This window comes from Copidosoma floridanum, unplaced genomic scaffold (assembly GCF_036245765.1).
Source record: "Copidosoma floridanum isolate Cflo_tuat_1 unplaced genomic scaffold, Cflo_Japanese_pri ptg000019l, whole genome shotgun sequence".
NCBI lineage: Eukaryota > Metazoa > Arthropoda > Insecta > Hymenoptera > Encyrtidae > Copidosoma > Copidosoma floridanum.
Window position 1 is genome coordinate 19,152,571 of NW_028321896.1, and position 22,007 is coordinate 19,174,577.

The 22,007-nt window shown below is 37.8% G+C and overlaps 1 protein-coding gene across 1 annotated transcript; it reads right to left on the reverse strand.

The window, feature by feature from the left end:
- Positions 1 to 11,802: 11,802 nt before the first annotated feature.
- Positions 11,803 to 20,425, reverse strand: LOC106641149 (uncharacterized). The gene is made up of 4 exons (XM_014355431.2): positions 20,267 to 20,425; positions 14,546 to 14,995; positions 13,206 to 13,463; positions 11,803 to 12,554 (listed from the first exon to the last, which is right to left on the reverse strand). Exons 1-4 carry the CDS (start codon positions 20,417 to 20,419, stop codon positions 11,823 to 11,825), a joined length of 1,593 nt encoding a protein of 530 aa, XP_014210917.2. The 5' UTR covers positions 20,420 to 20,425; the 3' UTR covers positions 11,803 to 11,822.
- Positions 20,426 to 22,007: the final 1,582 nt, after the last annotated feature.

Genomic DNA, 22,007 nt, shown 5'->3' on the forward strand with positions numbered 1-22,007 from the left:
GTGTCTATATCACCATTAGTCCATCGAGCATGTTCGGATGTATTATAAAATAATCGAGTTGCATTAACATGTACACGTGCGTGATACTTAATCTTTTTTCTTCACTTTCGTGTCAGCTGACGGTGACGGCTTTAAGTGTAAGCGATGCTTACACGCAAAGAGAGACTAAGAGAAAAGCCATCAGAGTAAAAGTATATACTTACCTTCCCAACCGAGGGGATTAACGATGATAACGTAATGTGTTGCGCACATGTATATGCATGGGTAGGAAACGCGATTCAGGGCTCTTGGTACACTTAAACGCTGATAATCATGAAAAAAGCCGCGCTCGCGTGCGCGTAAAAAAAAAAAAAAGAATAAAAAAAAATCCAGTGCGTGTGAACCCGAGCCGAGGATGTTCTCATATGAGGCGCCAAGATAAGAAACAGAGCTAGTGAATTTAAGAGATTACGTATACGCGAGATCATCGCAGTTAGACGAAGGAAGAGAGAAAATTAAATATTAAGGATATCAGATGATATCTATGTGACAGGGTGTCCCCCCCGTGCGCTTATATATTATACACATGTGTAGGTATTTTTTTGCTTTGCATATACGAGCGATAAAGAGCCATATATAATGAGAGAAGCTGAGGATATACACAAACGCACCCTGAGCTTCATTATAATTTGATTTAACTTTGAATACGGTATAATTGGACCCCTCGTCTATATACCTACGCTCAGATGTGGTTTACTTTCGACCTGTTGGTATACACGTACGGATCTCGTTTATTGTTGGACCAAATGTCCCTCTTGGGTATACACGGATGGCAAAATTGGCCATTTCCGTGTACGTGTATGGTGTATACAGAATAATGTAAATTTATACGTACGTATACGAGCATAGGTATGGTAAATATATACTGACGTAAGGGCGGACAATCGCATAAATACCCACCGGTGCATCGCAACGGGAGTACACATACATGCCACACGTAAAAATAATGGTCGTGTGAAATTTATATTTATTTTAGCTGCGCGATATCTTTTACATACCGTATACTGCAGTAGCTCGCTAAATTTGTTAATTAGGTGCTCATAATCCCGAGGAGCGGAGTTTTCTTTTTTTTTCGGTTGCGCGTGTATATAATTATGCGCTCGGCAGCTCAAGTTTACTTTTATCATCTCGTTTTACGTATAAGGCATCGTCACGTTGCTGTGATCTACGCGTGCCAGATCGCTCGCGTCTGATAACAATACTTCTCGTCTCTCGCTCTCTCCCTCTCTATGTTTTTTCTGCTTTTGACAATGGCGGTCGCGGTTAATTAAAACATTAGTTGAATACAGCTCCGCTTCATTAGGTACGCTGTAGCTTTCCATCCGAGCTTCTTTTAGTATAGGTTTCAGCTATACTAATTAGAGCTTTCATACACCGTTCCTGGAAGGGTTTTGTTTGGCTTTCCTTTGAGTTTCATATTTTTTAATTGGGAATAATCAAAAACTCAAAGTTACCGTGTCCCCATGAATAATGCGGGTATCACAAAAATGACAAAGTTTTGTTTTCAGAAAAATTGAAAAACCTTGTTTTTGAAACTCCAGAAATTTGACCACATAAATCAGTTAAAGATCGTCGCTGACAAATAAATGTCATACAGGTCAGCTGAATGTAGGCCACTAAGCCAGACAAAATCGGCCTCTTAAAAATTCAAAAAATCGATGCTAATGGATTAATATCCCTTTGAGGTTAGCTTTATGTACCATTATGGACCATAAAAAAGTATTTCCTATGCTCAAAAATAAAAATTTTTGTGATTAAAATGACCAAAAACTTCGATTTGCCATAACTCCGTAAATAATGTAGAAATTTCGTGATCACCAAAAATTGAAAAAAAAAAAAAAGAATTCTTTATGTAGGTGATAGGATTTTTCAAACAACTGAATATCGTTATATTAAATTAAATTTTAATTAATTAAATTCGCCATATCTCTGTAAATAATGCAGATACGGCGAAAAGGACGCTATTTCGTGATTACCGAAAATTAAAAAAAAAAAAAAATTTTAGCTGTTGATGCTGGGCTTTAAATATCAACTGAATCTCGTTGCTAACGCTTGAATATCTCTTAGGTTAGCTAAATGTACAATAACGAGCCATAAAAAAGCAGTGGATATACTCTAAATTCATAATTTTTAGAATTAAAATGATTGAAATCTTAAATTCGCCATATCTCTGTAAATAATGCAGATACGGCGAAAAGGACGCTATTTCGTGATTACCGAAAATTAAAAAAAAAAAAAAATTTTAGCTGTTGATGCTGGGCTTTAAATATCAACTGAATCTCGTTGCTAACGCTTAGATATCTCTTAGGTTAGCTTAATGTACAATTATGAGCCACAAAAGAACAGTGGATATACTTTAAATTCGTAATTTTCACATTTGAAGTGATCGAAATCTTAGATTCGCCATATCTCTGTAAATAATGCAGATACGGCAAAAAGGACGCTATTTCGTGATCACTGAAAATTAAAATAAAAAAAAAATTTTAGCTGTTGGTGCTGGGCTTTAAATATCAACTAAATCTCGTTGCTAACGCTTGAAAATTTCTTAAATCAGCCTAATGTACAATTATGAGCTATAAAAAAGCAGTGGCTATACTTTAAATTCATAATTTTTATAATTTAAATCATCGAAATCTTAAATTCGCCGATTCTCCGTAAATAATGCAGATACGGCAAAAAGGAAGTTATTTCGTGATCACCGAAAATTAAAAAAAAAAAAAATTTTAGCTGCAGGTGTTGGGCTTTAAATATCAACTGAATCTCGTTTCCAACGCTTGGATATCTCTTAGGTTAGCTCAATGTACAATTATGAGCCCTAAAAAAGCAGTAGATATACTTCAAATTCATAATTTTTATAATTTAAATCATCGAAATTTAAAATTTGCCATATCTCCGTAAATACTGCAGATGCGGCGAAAACGACGTTATTTTGTGATCTACAGGTAAAAAAAAAAAAAAAAAGATTTAATGTAGGTACTTTGCTTTAAAAAACTGAATTTTGTTGCTACCGCTTGGATATCTCTTAGGTTAGCTTAATGTACAATTATAAACCATAAAAAAGCAGTGGCTATACTTTAAATTTATAATTTTTATAATTAAAATGATCAAAACCTTAAATTCGCCATATCTCCGTAAATAATGCAGATACGGCGAAAAGGACGCTATTTCGTGATCACCAAATATTAAAAAAAAAAAATTTTAGTTATATGTACTGGGCTTTAAACATCAACTGAATCTCGTTGCTAACGCTTGGAAATTTCTTAAATTAGCCTAATGTACAATTATGAGCTATAAAAAAGCAGTGGCTATACTTTAAATTTATAATTTTTATAATTAAAATGATCAAAACCTTAAATTCGCCATATCTCCGTAAATAATGCAGATACGGCGAAAAGGACGCTATTTCGTGATCACCGAAAATTAAAAAAAAAAAAATTTTAGCTGCAGGTGCTGGGCTTTAAATATCAACTGAATCTCGTTGCTAACGCTTGGATATCTCATAGCTTAGCTAAATGTACAATTATAAACGATAAAAAAGCAGTGGATATACTTTAAATTCGTAATTTTTAGAATTAAAATGGTCAAAACCTTGAATCCGCCATATCTCCGTAAATAATGCAGATACGGCAAAAAGGACGCTATTTCGTGATCACCAAAAATTAAAAAAAAAAAAAAATTTTGGATATAGGTTCTGGGTTTTAAACATCAACTGAATCTCGTTGCTAACGCTTGGATATTTTTTAGATTAGCTTAATGTACAATTATGAGCCATAAAAAAGCAGTGGCTATACTTTAAATTTATAATTTTTATAATTAAAATGATCAAAACCTTAAATTCGCCATATCTCCGTAAATAATGCAGATACGGCGAAAAGGACGCTATTTCGTGATCACCGAAAATAAAAAAAAATAAAAATTTTAGACATAGGTTCTAGGTTTTAAACATCAACTGAATCTCGTTGCTAACGCTTGGATATCTTTTAGGTTAGCTTAATGTACAATTATGAGCCATAAAAAAGCAGTGGATATACTCTAAATTCATGATTTTTATAATTTAAATCATCGAAATCTTAAATTCGCCATATCTCCGTAAATAATGCAGATACGGCGAAAAGGACGCTATTTCGTGATCACCGTAAATTTAAAAAAAAAAAAAAAATTTTAGCTGTAGGTGCTGGGCTTTAAATATCAACTGAATCTCGTTGCTAACGCTTGGATATCTCTTAGGTTAGCTAAATGTACAATAACGAGCCATGAAAAAGCAGTGGATATACTCTAAATTCATGATTTTTATAATTTAAATCATCGAAATCTTAAATTCGCCATATCTCCGTAAATAATGCAGATACGGCGAAAAGGACGCTATTTCGTGATCACCGAAAATTTAAAAAAAAAAAAAAAATTTTAGCTGTAGGTGCTGGGCTTTAAACATCAACTGAATCTCGTTGCTAACGCTTGGATATCTTTTAGGTTAGCTAAATGTACAATTATAAACCATAAAAAAGCAGTGGATATACTTTAAATTCGTAATTTTTAGAATTAAAATGGTCAAAACCTTAAATTCGCCATATCTCCGTGAATAATGCAGATACGGCGAAAAGGACGCTATTTCGTGATCACCGAAAATAAAAAAAAAAAAAAAAATTTTAGCTGTAGGTGCTGGGCTTTAAACATCAACTGAATCTCGTTGCTAACGCTTGGATATCTCTTAGGTTAGCTAAATGTACAATAACGAGCCATGAAAAAGCAGTGGATATACTTTAAATTCGTAATTTTCACATTTAAAATGATCAAAACCTTAAATTCGCCATATCTGCGTAAATAATGCAAGTACGGCGAAAAGGACGCTATTTCGTGATCACCGAAAATAAAAAAAAATAAAAATTTTAGACATAGGTTCTAGGTTTTAAACATCAACTGAATCTCGTTGCTAACGCTTGGATATCTTTTAGGTTAGCTTAATGTACAATTATGAGCCATAAAAAAGCAGTGGATATACTCTAAATTCATAATTTTTATAATTTAAATCATCGAAATCTTAAATTCGCCATATCTCCGTAAATAATGCAGATACGGCGAAAAGGACGCTATTTCGTGATCACCGAAAATTTAAATAAAAAAAAAAAATTTTAGCTGTAGGTGCTGGGCTTTAAATATCAACTGAATCTCGTTGCTAACGCTTAGATATCTCTTAGGTTAGCTAAATGTACAATTATAAACCATAAAAAAGCAGTGGATATACTTTAAATTCGTAATTTTTAGAATTAAAATGGTCAAAACCTTGAATCCGCCATATCTCCGTAAATAATGCAGATACGGCGAAAAGGACGCTATTTCGTGATCACTGAAAATAAAAAAAAATAAAAATTTTAGACATAGGTTATAGGTTTTAAACATCAACTGAATCTCGTTGCTAACGCTTGGATATCTTTTAGGTTAGCTAAATGTACAATTATAAACCATAAAAAAGCAGTGGATATACTTTAAATTCGTAATTTTTAGAATTAAAATGGTCAAAACCTTGAATCCGCCATATCTCCGTAAATAATGCAGATACGGCAAAAAGGACGCTATTTCGTGATCACCAAAAATTAAAAAAAAAAAAAAATTTTGGATATAGGTTCTGGGTTTTAAACATCAACTGAATCTCGTTGCTAACGCTTGGATATTTTTTAGGTTAGCTTAATGTACAATTATGAGCCATAAAAAAGCAGTGGATATACTCTAAATTCATAATTTTTATAATTTAAATCATCGAAATCTTAAATTCGCCATATCTCCGTAAATAATGCAGATACGGCGAAAAGGACGCTATTTCGTGATCACCGAAAATTTAAATAAAAAAAAAAAATTTTAGCTGTAGGTGCTGGGCTTTAAATATCAACTGAATCTCGTTGCTAACGCTTAGATATCTCTTAGGTTAGCTAAATGTACAATTATAAACCATAAAAAAGCAGTGGATATACTTTAAATTCGTAATTTTTAGAATTAAAATGGTCAAAACCTTGAATCCGCCATATCTCCGTAAATAATGCAGATACGGCGAAAAGGACGCTATTTCGTGATCACTGAAAATAAAAAAAAATAAAAATTTTAGACATAGGTTATAGGTTTTAAACATCAACTGAATCTCGTTGCTAACGCTTGGATATCTTTTAGGTTAGCTAAATGTACAATTATAAACCATAAAAAAGCAGTGGATATACTTTAAATTCGTAATTTTTAGAATTAAAATGGTCAAAACCTTGAATCTGCCATATCTCCGTAAATAATGCAGATACGGCAAAAAGGACGCTATTTCGTGATCACCAAAAATTAAAAAAAAAAAAAAATTTTGGATATAGGTTCTGGGTTTTAAACATCAACTGAATCTCGTTGCTAACGCTTGGATATTTTTTAGGTTAGCTTAATGTACAATTATGAGCCATAAAAAAGCAGTGGATATACTCTAAATTCATAATTTTTATAATTTAAATCATCGAAATCTTAAATTCGCCATATCTCCGTAAATAATGCAGATACGGCGAAAAGGACGCTATTTCGTGATCACCGAAAATTTAGAAAAAAAAAAAAAATTTTAGCTGTAGGTGCTGGGCTTTAAACATCAACTGAATCTCGTTGCTAACGCTTGGATATCTCTTAGGTTAGCTAAATGTACAATAACGAGCCATAAAAAAGCAGTGGTTATACTTTAAATTCGTAATTTTCACATTTAAAATGATCAAAACCTTAAATTCGCCATATCTCCGTAAATAATGCAGATACGGCGAAAAGGACGCTATTTCGTGATCACCGAAAATAAAAAAAAATAAAAATTTTAGACATAGGTTCTAGGTTTTAAACATCAACTGAATCTCGTTGCTAACGCTTGGATATCTTTTAGGTTAGCTTAATGTACAATTATGAGCCATAAAAAAGCAGTGGATATACTCTAAATTCATAATTTTTATAATTTAAATCATCGAAATCTTAAATTCGCCATATCTCCGTAAAGAATGCAGATACGGCGAAAAGGACGCTATTTCGTGATCACCGAAAATTTAAAAAAAAAAAAAAAATTTTAGCTGTAGGTGCTGGGCTTTAAATATCAACTGAATCTCGTTGCTAACGCTTGGATATCTCTTAGGTTAGCTAAATGTACAATTATAAACCATAAAAAAGCAGTGGATATACTTTAAATTCGTAATTTTTAGAATTAAAATGGTCAAAACCTTGAATCCGCCATATCTCCGTAAATAATGCAGATACGGCGAAAAGGACGCTATTTCGTGATCACCGAAAATTAAAAAAAAAAAAAAAATTTTAGCTGTAGGTGCTGGGCTTCAAACATCAACTGAATCTCGTTGCTAACGCTTGGATATCTCTTAGGTTAGTTAAATGTACAATTATAAACCATAAAAAAGCAGTGGATATACTTTAAATTCGTAATTTTTAGAATTAAAATGGTCAAAACCTTGAATCCGCCATATCTCCGTAAATAATGCAGATACGGCAAAAAGGACGCTATTTCGTGATCACCAAAAATTAAAAAAAAAACAAAATTTTGGATATAGGTTCTGGGTTTTAAACATCAACTGAATCTCGTTGCTAACGCTTGGATATTTTTTAGGTTAGCTTAATGTACAATTATGAGCCATAAAAAAGCAGTGGATATACTCTAAATTCATAATTTTTATAATTTAAATCATCGAAATCTTAAATTCGCCATATCTCCGTAAATAATGCAGATACGGCGAAAAGGACGCTATTTCGTGATCACCGAAAATTAAAAAAAAAAAAAAAATTTTAGCTGTAGGTGCAGGGCTTTAAATATCAACTGAATCTCGTTGCTAACGCTTGGATATCTCTTAGGTTAGCTAAATGTACAATTATAAACCATAAAAAAGCAGTGGATATACTTTAAATTCGTAATTTTTAGAATTAAAATGATCAAAACCTTAAATTCGCCATATCTCCGTAAATAATGCAGATACGGCGAAAAGGACGCTATTTCGTGATCACCGAAAATTTAAAAAAAAAAAAAAATTTTAGCTGTAGGTGCTGGGCTTTAAATATCAACTGAATCTCGTTGCTAACGCTTGGATATCTCTTAGGTTAGCTAAATGTACAATTATAAACCATAAAAAAGCAGTGGATATACTTTAAATTCGTAATTTTTAGAATTAAAATGATCAAAACCTTAAATTCGCCATATCTCCGTGAATAATGCAGATACGGCGAAAAGGACGCTATTTCGTGATCACCGAAAATTAAAAAAAAAAAAAAAATTTTAGCTGTAGGTGCTGGGCTTTAAACATCAACTGAATCTCGTTGCTAACGCTTGGATATCTCTTAGGTTATCTAAATGTACAATTATAAACCATAAAAAAGCAGTGGATATACTTTAAATTCGTAATTTTCACATTTAAAATGATCAAAACCTTAAATTCGCCATATCTCCGTAAATAATGCAGATACGGCGAAAAGGACGCTATTTCGTGATCACCGAAAATAAAAAAAAATAAAAATTTTAGACATAGGTTCTAGGTTTTAAACATCAACTGTATCTCGTTGCTAACGCTTGGATATCTCTTAGGTTAGCTAAATGTACAATAACGAGCCATAAAAAAGCAGTGGATATACTCTAAATTCATAATTTTTATAATTTAAATCATCGAAATCTTAAATTCGCCATATCTCCGTAAATAATGCAGATACGGCGAAAAGGACGCTATTTCGTGATCACCGAAAATTTAAAAAAAAAAAAAAAATTTTAGCTGTAGGTGCTGGGCTTTAAATATCAACTGAATCTCGTTGCTAACGCTTGGATATCTCTTAGGTTAGCTAAATGTACAATTATAAACCATAAAAAAGCAGTGGATATACTTTAAATTCGTAATTTTTAGAATTAAAATGGTCAAAACCTTGAATCCGCCATATCTCCGTAAATAATGCAGATACGGCAAAAAAGACGCTATTTCGTGATCACCAAAAATTAAAAAAAAAAAAAAATTTTGGATATAGGTTCTGGGTTTTAAACATCAACTGAATCTCGTTGCTAACGCTTGGATATTTTTTAGGTTAGCTTAATGTACAATTATAAACCATAAAAAAGCAGTGGATATACTTTAAATTCATAATTTTTAGAATTCAAATGATCAAAACCTTAAATTCGCCATATCTCCGTAAATAATGCAGATACGGCGAAAAGGACGCTATTTCGTGATCACCGAAAATTAAAAAAAAAAAAAATTTTAGACATAGGTTCTAGGTTTTAAACATCAACTGAATCTCGTTGCTAACGCTTGGATATCTCTTAGGTTAGCTAAATGTACAATAACGAGCCATAAAAAAGCAGTGGATATACTTTAAATTCGTAATTTTCACATTTAAAATGATCCAAACCTTAAATTCGCCATATCTCCGTAAATAATGCAGATACGGCGAAAAGGACGCTATTTCGTGATCACTGAAAATAAAAAAAAATAAAAATTTTAGACATAGGTTCTAGGTTTTAAACATCAACTGAATCTCGTTGCTAACGCTTGGATATCTTTTAGGTTAGCTTAATGTACAATTATGAGCCATAAAAAAGCAGTGGATATACTCTAAATTCATAATTTTTATAATTAAAATGATCAAAACCTTAAATTCGCCATATCTCCGTAAATAATGCAGATACGGCGAAAAGGACGCTATTTCGTGATCACCGAAAATTAAAAAAAAAAAAAAAAATTTTAGCTGTAGGTGCTGGGCTTTAAATATCAACTGAATCTCGTTGCTAACGCTTGGATATCTCTTAGGTTAGTTAAATGTACAATTATAAACCATAAAAAAGCAGTGGATATACTTTAAATTCGTAATTTTTAGAATTAAAATGATCAAAACCTTAAATTCGCCATATCTCCGTAAATAATGCAGATACGGCGAAAAGGACGCTATTTCGTGATCACTGAAAATAAAAAAAAATAAAAATTTTAGACATAGGTTCTAGGTTTTAAACATCAACTGAATCTCGTTGCTAACGCTTGGATATCTCTTAGGTTAGCTAAATGTACAATAACGAGCCATAAAAAAGCAGTGGATATACTCTAAATTCATAATTTTTATAGTTTAAATCATCGAAATCTTAAATTCGCCATATCTCCGTAAATAATGCAGATACGGCGAAAAGGACGCTATTTCGTGATGACTGAAAATTAAAAAAAAAAAAAATTTTAGCTGTAGGTGCTGGGCTTTATATATCAACTGAACTTCGTTGCTAACGCTTGAATATCTCATAGAATACCCTAATGTACAATTATAAACCATAAAAAAGCAGTGGATATACTTTAAATTCGTAATTTTTAGAATTAAAATGATTGAAATCTTAAATTCGCCATATCTCTGTAAATAATGCAGATACGGCGAAAAGGACGCTATTTCGTGATCACCGAAAATTAAAATAAAACATTTTTTTTTAGTTGTTTGGTTTTTTTAAAAAACAAAAAACAGGAGATGACGCACGAATATTCCGTAAGTTAATTTAAATATTATACAGGTTAGATAAATATGCTTTATGAGTTTAAAAAAAATCAGTGCGCGATCTAAAATTTACCGTTATATTATGTGAAAATCGGTTTGTTTAGAAATTTATCATGTTTGTATTTTGTGTGGCGTTACAGTTATACGAAATTTCTAAATAAATTGTTTGAGTTGATAAAGCGGGATCAGCCTGTCCAGTCAATTGTATTTGAAATACTCGCTATCTTGACACCAATAAGTACATGTGTGGTCGTACAATCCCCTGGGCGTTCTATTTTTTGGCTCACTTTTAAGTCGATCAAGTCATAAGATAACGAATTAGTGTATTGGGAAGGGGACGCGAATAGAGGAAAAATTGGAAATGAGAAGTGATTTAAACCTTTGCACCAACATATTGTTTTTGTTAATAGCCCATTTTTTGGTTCATTTTTCTTTTGCTGTTTCTATTCTCAATTACTTTTTGTTTGTAAAGTGCAATTTTCATTCACTCGATTTTTCCGTGTTGTCTTTTATGTAGATTTTTGCATAATCCATTCGCTCGAAATCGAGAATTACCGATTTTCCTTGATTTTCGTGTTTTCTTTATTACTACGTTTAAAAAAAATTTACACCGCAGCCGATAAGTATATTGATAAAAACAGGTTCGCACCACGCCGGCGTTACAATGAATATTCGTATACGCGTACCCCGCATGGTTTTTCTTTTCTTTCTACTTTGGTTAATTCTCAACAACGAACAAACTGGTTCTTCTTGCGTCAGGTGCGCCCCGAGATAATATATAAATATACCTATATTCGCATATCATAAAAATGGAGTTACGTAAAAACTACCTGATCCGTGTCCATCGGGTATGAAAATTTTTTTTGTTCTGCTGCCGTATAGTACATATCCCTCTTCAATTGCAGGGTTCATGCCAAGTGCAGCTTTTAGAGACCTCCACTCAACTGAAAGCACTTTTTTTCAATCGACCGCACGCGTAGGTGCAAGTAACACTGTGATTTTGAATAATTTAATGTCTTTTTTTTTTTACTGTGTATACTCATTTGTATATGTATATACTTGTACGGCGTACAAAAGATAAGGAAAAAGAGGAAGAAAAGAGAAATAAATTTTCAAGCGAAACCTGTACGTATACGATAAATAAACCATGTACTTTTATTGATCATACAGCGAGTCATGGTGCAACAGTGGGATGTATAAAATATATGACATGTACAACACGTGGTAATGATGATAAAGTGACTTTTGTGACGATGATGATGTGATAGATGGACGGGTGTTCAGTGAACGACGAGACTGCCGGACTCCTGGTCCGAGTTGGGGGGCGTGAGCTGTTGCTCGACGCAGTCTATAGACTTGCCGTGGGCATTGTCGTTGGCGCGGCGTTGTTGGACCAGGACGCATTTTTTGTAGTGGGTGCGCATGTTGCTGCTCTGGGAGAAGCTGAGCCGACAGCAGGGACAGGCGTAGGGTTTGGTCCCAGTGTGGTAATTGATGTGCGTCTTGAGGTGGTGCTTCTTGGTGAAGGCTTTCGAGCATAGGGTGCACTGGTAAGGCTTGAGGCCCGAGTGTAGGCGCGTGTGGAGGGTCATGTTGGACCGGTCGGCGAAGGCCTTGTGGCACACTTGGCACTCGTAGGGCCTCTCGCCCGAGTGGGTGCGCAGGTGTTGCTTGAGCAGCATCTTCCGGGAAAAGGCTTTGCCGCACTGGTCGCACTGGTGGGGCTTGACGCCCGTGTGGATGCGCGCGTGCATGTTGTACGCCACCCGTTGGTTGAAGCTCTTGCCGCACTCGGCGCAGGCGTACTCCTTGCGGTTCCGGTGGATCTTCATGTGGGAGCTCAAGTAGCCCCGATCGTTGAACGACTTGCCGCACTCCGGGCAATTCGCCGCGAACTCGCGCGTACCCTCGTGCACGGACTTGTGGTACTTGTAATTCCGCAACTGCGAGAACTCCTTGCCGCACTCCGTGCAACGGAATGGCTTTTCGCCCGAGTGCGTGCGCTGGTGCACCTGCGCCACAACGATAATAATTTTATTATCGACCCCCGCGTGTCATTGATAATCGTTTACTTATACAATAGCGCTCATCAACGCGTGGATATCCGAAAAAGTCCACTCTCGCCGCGCACCACCAACTTTCCTTGGCAAATTTATGGTATATATTTCCTCGTCTCTCGCGCGTGAATAATTTTACATCTCGTTTATACGAGGCGATCGTCGGTCCGATGGAAAAGTCGCGAAAATTGCCCAATGTTGTTGTTGTTGTTTTTTTTTTTTTTCTTTTGTAAAACGAGGAAATATATTAAAAAAAGAGTAATGAAGCTTCCCACGCGTGTGTGTGCATCTCCTCGTATATTTAACGGCGCTCTCGATCCAAAAGCCTTTTACTGCGAGTATATCGGAGAGGTGATTTCGCCGCGGTCCGAGTGCACTCGCCTCCCCCCCCCTTTTTTTTCAATTAATTAAATTCACTTTGCCGAACCGCCCCACTCGCAAGTCTTCCGAGCTTACATTTGCGTAGACGCCCGGAAATCGGTTAACTGCTCCCATAAAACGTGAAATATCGTCCCTCGCCGAGATAAAGCGGGAAAAAAAAAAGACCCCGTAAAAGTCCCATATCGTCAAGCGCACGTATAAACACGTGTATGTGATCGTGTATACCTTGAGCGAAGCCTTTGTGACGAAGGACTTTGGGCACAGCTCGCACCGATGCTGCTCCGGTTGTTGCTTGTTGTTGTTGTTGTTATCGTCGCTGGCATTGTTGTTGCTATCGTTGACGACTAGCGCAGCTCCGTCGTGTTTCCCCGATTCCTCGACGACGATCGGCACCGTCTCCGGGGAACCGATACCGCAGAGTCGACTCACGGGCAGCGAGAGCTCGCACCTGGACCCTGGGGACGAGGCCGCGTCGACTGGCTCCTGTAATCGATGTTGTACAATATATACCGCTTCGGCTTTTTTGCGTTAAGCCGGTCGTTTGTATGATGAAAAAAAAAAAAAAAAAAAAATACAAAGCGCCAAATGAAGTGAAAGAAGAACATCAACGATACGGTAACGATACTCCTTTCCCCTCTGTGACAATCGACGAGCGTGAATAATTTATGAGAGAGAGAAATGTATATAAAAATACGTACATGTATGCCTGCCATAGTCAAGTTTTTCATTGTGACGTTTAATTGTCAAGGTCGGGTTATTTATGCTATGGGTGTGGCCCATACCTATATTATTAGTATATTCATGGTGGGGAGGAGGAGGGAGGAAGAAACAATGACGATCCAGTGATTTATCGCCGTGTGCGATGTTTAAACGAGCGAAACGATATAACTGTTAAATTTGCGGGAGTAGGTATTATGGTGAATGTGTATACGATTGTTTTCTAACGAATTTCATCGGTCGCTTCGTTCGCGATACGATGAGTTTGTTCTTTACGGGTTTGGTGCCCTATTTTTTTTAGGAAATGACGTGGGCGCGTCACGGATAATTGTTTCCTCTTGAATTTGATGTGGTTTTTCGCGCCATTAGGTCCGATTTCAAGAGAGAAAGAGGGACCTTTATATTTATATATACACGTGGTAGCAATAAAACGGACGCAGTAAAGATTTCGACTCGGATCAAGGATTGGATAGTGGAGGAAACAAAAAAAAAAGAAAAAGCATTCACGACTCTACCCCCTCTCTGTAGAGAGAGGTAAAAAGAGGATCGTATACTCCGTCCCGTGTTATCGCGTACACGTGTAGAAAATAAGAGAGATTCACTTGTCCGAGTGGCGTCAAGATCCAACCACCGAGCGATGAATACCCACATGAGCTGAAAAGTGCGCGCGTGGCGATCAAATTGATTTGCTCGGCGGTTAGTATCCGTTATGTATACAGGTGTATACTATACACGTGGATTTTGGCGATGGGCGTCACTATCAGCGCGATAAATAACACTGTACACTGGCTCGGGGCGTGATCGAGCGTAGATATATAAGTATGTGGTATATATAAATATATACTTACACCGAGGGGCTGCTCGTGTAACGGGACAGCAGGGGTAGCGTCATTGTCCTTCTCAGGGAGGCACGGCTGTTGTAGGACGATGGGCTGGAGCTTGGGCGAGTGGTGGGGCCTGAGTATTTGGCTCCAGGGCGAGGCGGTGACGACGCGATTGGCCACCCGTTGTCTCCTGGCGTGCAATGGTCCCCAGTCCGTGTCGCCGCAACAGCAGCAGCTCAGGTCCTCGGCCGGGGCCTCGTCGTCGCAGCTGCTGTGCGAGAAACCGGGCAGGTAAACCCGGAGGAGCTCGACCACCCGCAGGAAAGCCTCGAACCGGCCACGGGGCAGGGTGGCGCTCCCAGTGTACACGAGGCCGAGCAGGGCCCCCAACTCCGGGGCCTCCACCTCCGCCAGGATCAACGTCACTGGCTCGCAGTTGCTGCTCGGGCAGCTGCTGTGCGCCAACAGCACGTCCTACGGACACGTCATTCACATACATCGGGCATTCTTTTATCATGAGATTCATAAAATACAGGGACATAATGGACATTGTAACATTCCTTTTTTTTTTTATTTCTTTCACATGCGAGAGCTCGCTTGCTTCTATATATTGAAATACTGAATAATGATAGCAAATTTGTCCTATCGAAACAACATTTGGGCTTTTATGATGTCCGATTCCCTGATTTGACGCAATTTCGCAAACGGTGTATACACTCATAAATGAAAAACAAATAACATCATTTTTTACAGAAGTAGGTATATATATATATATATATATATATATACTCGTGTACCGTAAGTAGCACTGCGCGGCGATTATTATCGTGTCAGAGGCTTTTAGCACGAGGTGATGTCCTTAATATTTTTTTTTATGTACCTTGCGGTGATGGCTAAGTGACGGCGAGAGTCTGCCTACACTGATGATCGCAGACAAGAGAGACGAAAGGAAAGAAAAACAAATGCGAGCCACGAAAGCGGTGACGTTTTCCACGGAAGACGACCATCCGAGGGATATACTATTTGGAGTGCAAGGCAAACACGCGTATATATATATATATTATCTTCCAATGCACGCAGGCACACACCTATTCGCGCGCGTGTCCACCTCTGACGATGATGGATTTTCTATGGGAAATCGTCGCGGGCGACTTGAGTCGCGGTAAGCATATACAGTTAATAATATATCTATATAGCGTTTTCAAAGGCGGCTCATTTGTCCGATCGTCAAGACCGTATGGGCATTCGTCTTACTCTTTTGCCGTATAGCTGAAACGCGTCCACTGTACGAGTGTATATGGATACCGATCTCATACCGATCCAACGCGTGGACAAGTTGTACGTACAAACACGTGGAACGCGACGACCGCGCGTAGGTACGCGCACACTTTTCGCGAAACAATACGCTTTGTGACTCTCCTTTTTTTCTTTTTTTTTTCTTTCTTTTTTTCAACACTCGTTTATATATTATATAGGTAGACACACGGGATTAACTTTCTTCTCGCTACAATACTCCCCCATCCGTAATCACTCGGAGCATTTATCCGCGTTCAAAAACCATCAAATTTATCGCATTGCCTCCCTTTCAGATCCTTGTATGACCATTTTGCCCATACGGAAGGTACCTATTACTTTTACGAGCAATTAATCGCGGAATACGCTTGATACGTTAGGTAACGATCACGGCTGGCGCCGATTTTTCCCCGAGCCAATTAAAATTCCCCGCGCCCGGCGGCGAACAATCATCCATAAATCACGAGGTGCGACATGGAAAAAAAAAAACTACTTACTCGTCGAGCTTTGGTTTTTGCTTGTGTGTTTTCTCCGAAGTGTCGCGTGGCTCGCGCGTACAAGGAATGATCGTTATAATATGCATCAAACGCAGAGACACGCGCACGTTGCTATTGTAAGCGAGTTAAAATGGAGCACCGAAACGGGGTTGTGCAGTGATGACCAAAGGATGAATAATCCGCAGTACCGGTACGTACATTGTGCTCGGGGAGGTATTCACCTTGCTAAATGGCTGATGTTAAGCAGCGATGATGCACAGTCCCATTGTTTGGCTTGGAAAAAAAAAAAAAAAAAAAAAAAATTTTTAACGCATCAGACAAGAAATACAACTGCGGCGTATACCTGAGTCCTGTCTCCCTACATCATAAAGCCCGAGGAAAGCTGGCACAGTGCGTATACTTATACATATATAAAATACAGTACCAATAAATCACCCAACAGCCGTGTGCTGACCGATTTTATTGCCGGTCATCCATATTACATGCACTGCCACCCATACGAATACACGAGCATGTATATATTGTAATAAACCGCACCAATCCCCATAACTCTTTGACAAATTATATTCTCGCGCATTATACATATACGTGTACACGTGTAGCTTCGTTTTCTTTCGATATCTTGCCTCGTTGCCAGACAGATAGTCACGCCCCAATAAATGTGCGCCCACTTTTGTGTATATAATTTTCTTTGGCTATACACGCGCCTTAATTTATTAGAGGAAATACGTATATACATATTCTCCGCAACCTTACATTTCCCGATGATTTTTCCTCCTCCTCCTCCTCCTCGTGCGTGTGGACTATATTAATATTGTAGTCGTGAAAAATGGCACTCTGCAGAAAAGAAAAGGCCAACCGTGGAGTCACTACCTTCGGAAAGAGACCAATGGGCACAATAACACGGGCGAGGCGTTAAAAATGACCGTTGTTTCGTTGCACTGATATTTATATATATATATATATATATATGGGTACCGATACACTGCACGGGGGCCATATTTATACTCGCGTTGCAGAGATACAAAAGTACCGAGGATAAATCAAAAGGAGAGCCGAGTCGGCAAGACGGAAAGGCTACTTAACGTTTCGATGGCTCGGACGAATGTTTTTTTTTTGTTTTCCTCTTACGCGAAAACTCGCGCGGGGATATATGGTTCAACTTTTGAATGAGCGGGCGTAATACAAAGTGTCCAGGGAGATGCGAAAATGGAGATATATGTTTGCGTTCTCTTATACATATACATATATTATTTTACAGGTGGTGCGGGGGGATACAATTATTATACAGTGACCTACTCCTATTGCTGTATACAATATTACACGCTCGCTTGGATTTTCGACTGTATACAGCCGGGGATATAATATAGCGAGGCACTCTCGTGTTGAGACCCAAGATTTATATTATAATATATAGGATGCAGCTGCACGCAAGTCCATCTCTTGTATACCTTATCTCGTGTAACCTGCGTCTCCGTCCGTGTGCCGCACACTTTACTTTCATTTCTTTTATATTAAGGTATACACATCGGACCGATACTGCCGTTACCCTCCCTATGTTTTATATATTATGTATGTGTGTATATATATATAAGAGCGTCAATTTTCCTTTCCTTTTAAATTCGAGGCTTTTATTGCTGATGCCCGTCCGTCCATCCACCTGTCTGTAGTATAGGGATTGCAGTGCGCGGCGTTTGTGCTCTGCATGTGCATGCGGTCCGTGCCGGGAGGGAAAATAATACAAAAAAAAATAAAAGGAAAGAGATTGCGCGACAGCGGCAGAGTATAAAATTGCCTTTCTTTTTCCCCCCCAACCCATTTTGGTGGATAACAACTACTGCATCGTGTACCTTTTTTTTTTTTTTTTTATTTATTCTGTTTCGCGCTCTCGCGTGTCGTTAAGTTCGTTTTTGTTGTATGGGTTTTCAAGGGTATTCTCGTACGAGGCTTTTTTTTTGCCAATTGTAGTTTGATTAGAGTATGTTACATCCGCACTCAAAGTTGGTGTTTTCAATATGTGATGTAAAATGATTTTTTTTTTTTTTTCCTTTTTTGTTTTCGATGTATAAATAGTCCTCGATGGATAGTGCAAACAACTTCTTATGGTGTACGTTACAGGAAAACTCGAGCAGACTTGGGCACAATTATTTCATGGATATTTTCAAATACTTCAACAGAAAATTCTATTTACTAAAAATATTTTTATTTATCGTTGTGCAGTTTTAAGAAAAAAAAAAAAGTTTTTTTCCAACAGATGAGTACAATAGCTTAAGTATCACAGTTTGCTGTGAGGTATTCAAACACTAACATTTTTCGTCTAATGTATTTTTTTTTTTTTTTTCGAAATTGTGAGGCAAAAAACTTGTTTTTTATCATAAACAGTGCATTGTTCTTTTTAGCAAAACATACTGTTCACCTGCTACAATCATACTTGTATAAAGATCCGACCACGAAGTAGGCGTACGGTAATTCTGTTATTTTTTTTTTATACCACATCAATACCATCAGCGAAGTCAATTACATTTGGTCAGTGATCGTTTTTTGATTCGTTGCGATGCACAAGTTTAATTTGCACTGTTTTAATTGAGTGAAAATTTACTTTGAATCGATTACTATTCAATAGTTATACTACATTTACATACACAAGGTGCAATGAAAGGTGGCGACGATTATCCGCGCCAATCCTCTCTACGCATGCTTTTTTTTTTTTTTTTTTTTTTTTGTCCATACGGTATAGCGCATCGGGCAAATGTTTGAATGTACAATCAAGCAAGGAGAGATAAAACCAGTAGCGATAAATGACATTTACGAGCAATCTAACGGTGGGCGATCGCGGCACTCCCAATAATGTAATTGCGTGACTTTATCATTCGCGCCATCTCCTGATAATATGAGTTTTATTGTTTTTTAAAGCTCGCGCGCAAATTAAATGTTGTAGGATGCATTCGCCTGTCTATTGGTATTCTGAGTTGAATGTGTGTCATGTGTATATACTTGTACAATTGTGTTACACGGCAGATGACCGGTTCGACGGCTTTTGTCTTGACGCTATATTATACATATATCTATACCGCTAATACATCAGACCGAGGCTTATAGACTGCATTTATTCACTCTTGTCCCACTGTCGAATGCACGCGAGTGTTAATTTTAATCAAAGAGCGCAACACCACAAGCTTATAATATTATACTCTTTTTTCTATACATACACGTACAGAGCTCACGGTGCATATATATATATATTACGTGCTTACGTTGCGTACGGGCAGCCGATTTTGACGTTCATCCGACTCGTAAATTCACAAGATTAACCGCGGAGATGCTGCAGCGCGGAGTTTCATCTTACAGGATCTTTCGAGACATGCAGTACATACCTATAATGCTTGCGACTTTGGATAATTTTTCTTCGATTTTCACGTATTTATGTACACGATGCGTATACCAAGCGTGATTTATGCATTGTATATTATACGCCCGTGCCTTTTAATCGTTTGTTTTATATGCGTTTTACGATTTTCAACCGCATCTCGGGCTTTTCTCTTTTTTTTTTTTTTTTTTTTTCAATCCGAACTTACAAGTAGGTGTGTACAGTTCATTAAGAGCTTAGCCGATTTCCGCGCCCGTTAACATCCATGCGCGCGTCACCCGGCAATAAGGATAATAAGCTTCCCCAATGATAAAGGAGCGATTAAAAAGAAAAAATAAAATAAAAATAAATACGGCATGGATTATTGGTTACAGTGTAAGCGCGCGATAATTTTTCAGGGCCAATGTTTGCCGTTCCGGCTTTCTTTTCAAACAGCGACTATACGAGTACTTGCTGCATACATTGTGCACGCGTAACATTTTCTCGGTGGAGCGGCCAAGTACTGTGCAAACACGCTAATTGACATCGTATATTGCCGAGAAAGCCACTTTTATCCATCAATGGTGTGTGATGTATATATATACGGACCTGCAAGTACGGACTAGCGGCGGAGAGGACGAGCCGATGAGCCATGAACCTTTGCCCACCGGAGCAGCAGAGCGCGACGTCGGCGAATCTCTGGGACAGCATGGCCTCGCGCAAAAACTCGCTCGAGTCGGGGGTGCGCCCCGAAAGCTTCATCACTTCCATTATCGAGTCGTATCCTTTGACAAAACGACGACGATTCCTCCGCAACTGTACCGATCGTCAGCCAAGTAGCCGGTAGAATTTCATTGTACACATAATTTGAAAAAAAAAAAAAAAAATGGTATATAGTTTCACTCGCCAAAATTTGCCGATTTTTTAGTTTTTGTGGAAAACCGCAAGCGCGCCGGTATAAAAGAGGAGCTTGCCCGGCCCGGTTCGGAGCTCCGAGTTTAGTGATAGCACTCGTCGTTTTGCTGTATACGGAGGCTCTCTCGTGGAGCCCAACGGCAGCCTCCCGTCGGTGTGTTCTCGCGTGCCGGGGAAAGAGAGAGAAAAAAAAAAAAAAGTCCGAGAGCTACTCCCGATCTCCCGTGTGTGTACACACGTATATACACACGCGTACGGAGAGAAGCCGGGCCGATTTTCTCCCCCCATCCTCCCCTCGCCGCGCTGTATATAAGAAAGGTGTATATACCTCTCATATCAGGGCCACAGCTTTGGTTATCCTGTATATAGCACATCACGTATAAACGTCGATCTCCTTCCTCTCGGTCTTGCAGGACGTCGTTCGCTGTAAAACAGAGTAAGCAATCGATCCAAGTTAATAGTTGCCGCTGCAATTCGCGCACCTATATTTATACAAGTATATACTACTGGCTCCAATAACAGGCAAATAATGATGGTATACCACGTGGTGGTTAACGGCCGATTAACACCCTCGCGCGCGCCTGCGATCTATCTCGGAAACACCTCAAATTAGGTTTTCTTCGCTCTCATTGTTGCCCGTGTGGGATACATCTGCTGTACGGGGGAAAAAAAAAATCGGTCTTCTCTTCGATAGCTTTCTAACGGCGCCCGAGGAATTATTGAAATTAGAAACGAGCAGGTGGTAAGTATACATATACATGTATATCTTGGAAATAAGCCGGCCGGCTGGTCATGGGGGGGGGGACTCGTCAAAAATTTGAATAAACAAACGACGCGGCTTGAGTATATATCTATACTTTGAATGTAACGAGAGACAATTTGGAATATGAATACACTGCTGTATGTAATATTCATACACACACCTGTGTTGTGCCTCGTGGCGACAAATTCAAATTTTGTACAATTATTTATTACCGCAGGGCATAAAATGTTACATAGTTATACGAGCGCGTGTGTTATGAGGCAACGCGTTTCATTTTGGTTTCCACCAAATGTAGAATTTTATACAGCTTTAATGGATGACTTTATAGGTATTATACCGTCGACACAACGATCGATGTAACGTATATATATATATGTATGGAGTAATATTATAATATGTATAGAGTTGATATTTTTAATAGTATACTTTTTAGAAACACGTACAATATGCCAGATTTGGACGTGCTGTAACACTCTCGTTGATACCTGCATATAGAAAATCTATCGAGTTTCTAGCGTCATCCCAATGTATGCATGATAATATGTAATATAATTATTACCCTTTGTTGCATAAAATATTGTTCGTTGCGTTGTTACAAAAAAGTAATTTCAAACGATTCGCTGGCAATAATTATATATTCCATTCGAGGCGATAAGGGGAAAAAAAAAATTC

Excerpts from the sequence above, each read along its gene's own strand:
- LOC106641149 (XM_014355431.2), bottom strand. The coding sequence starts at position 20,419 with ATGAAGCTTTCGGGGCGCACCCCCGACTCGAGCGAGTTTTTGCGCGAG. Across the intron at positions 14,996-20,266 it reads CCGCTAGTCCGTACTTGCAG|GACGTGCTGTTGGCGCACAG; the intron begins GTCCGTATATAT and ends ACGTGTCCGTAG. Across the intron at positions 13,464-14,545 it reads TACACGAGCAGCCCCTCGGT|GAGCCAGTCGACGCGGCCTC; the intron begins GTAAGTATATAT and ends CATCGATTACAG.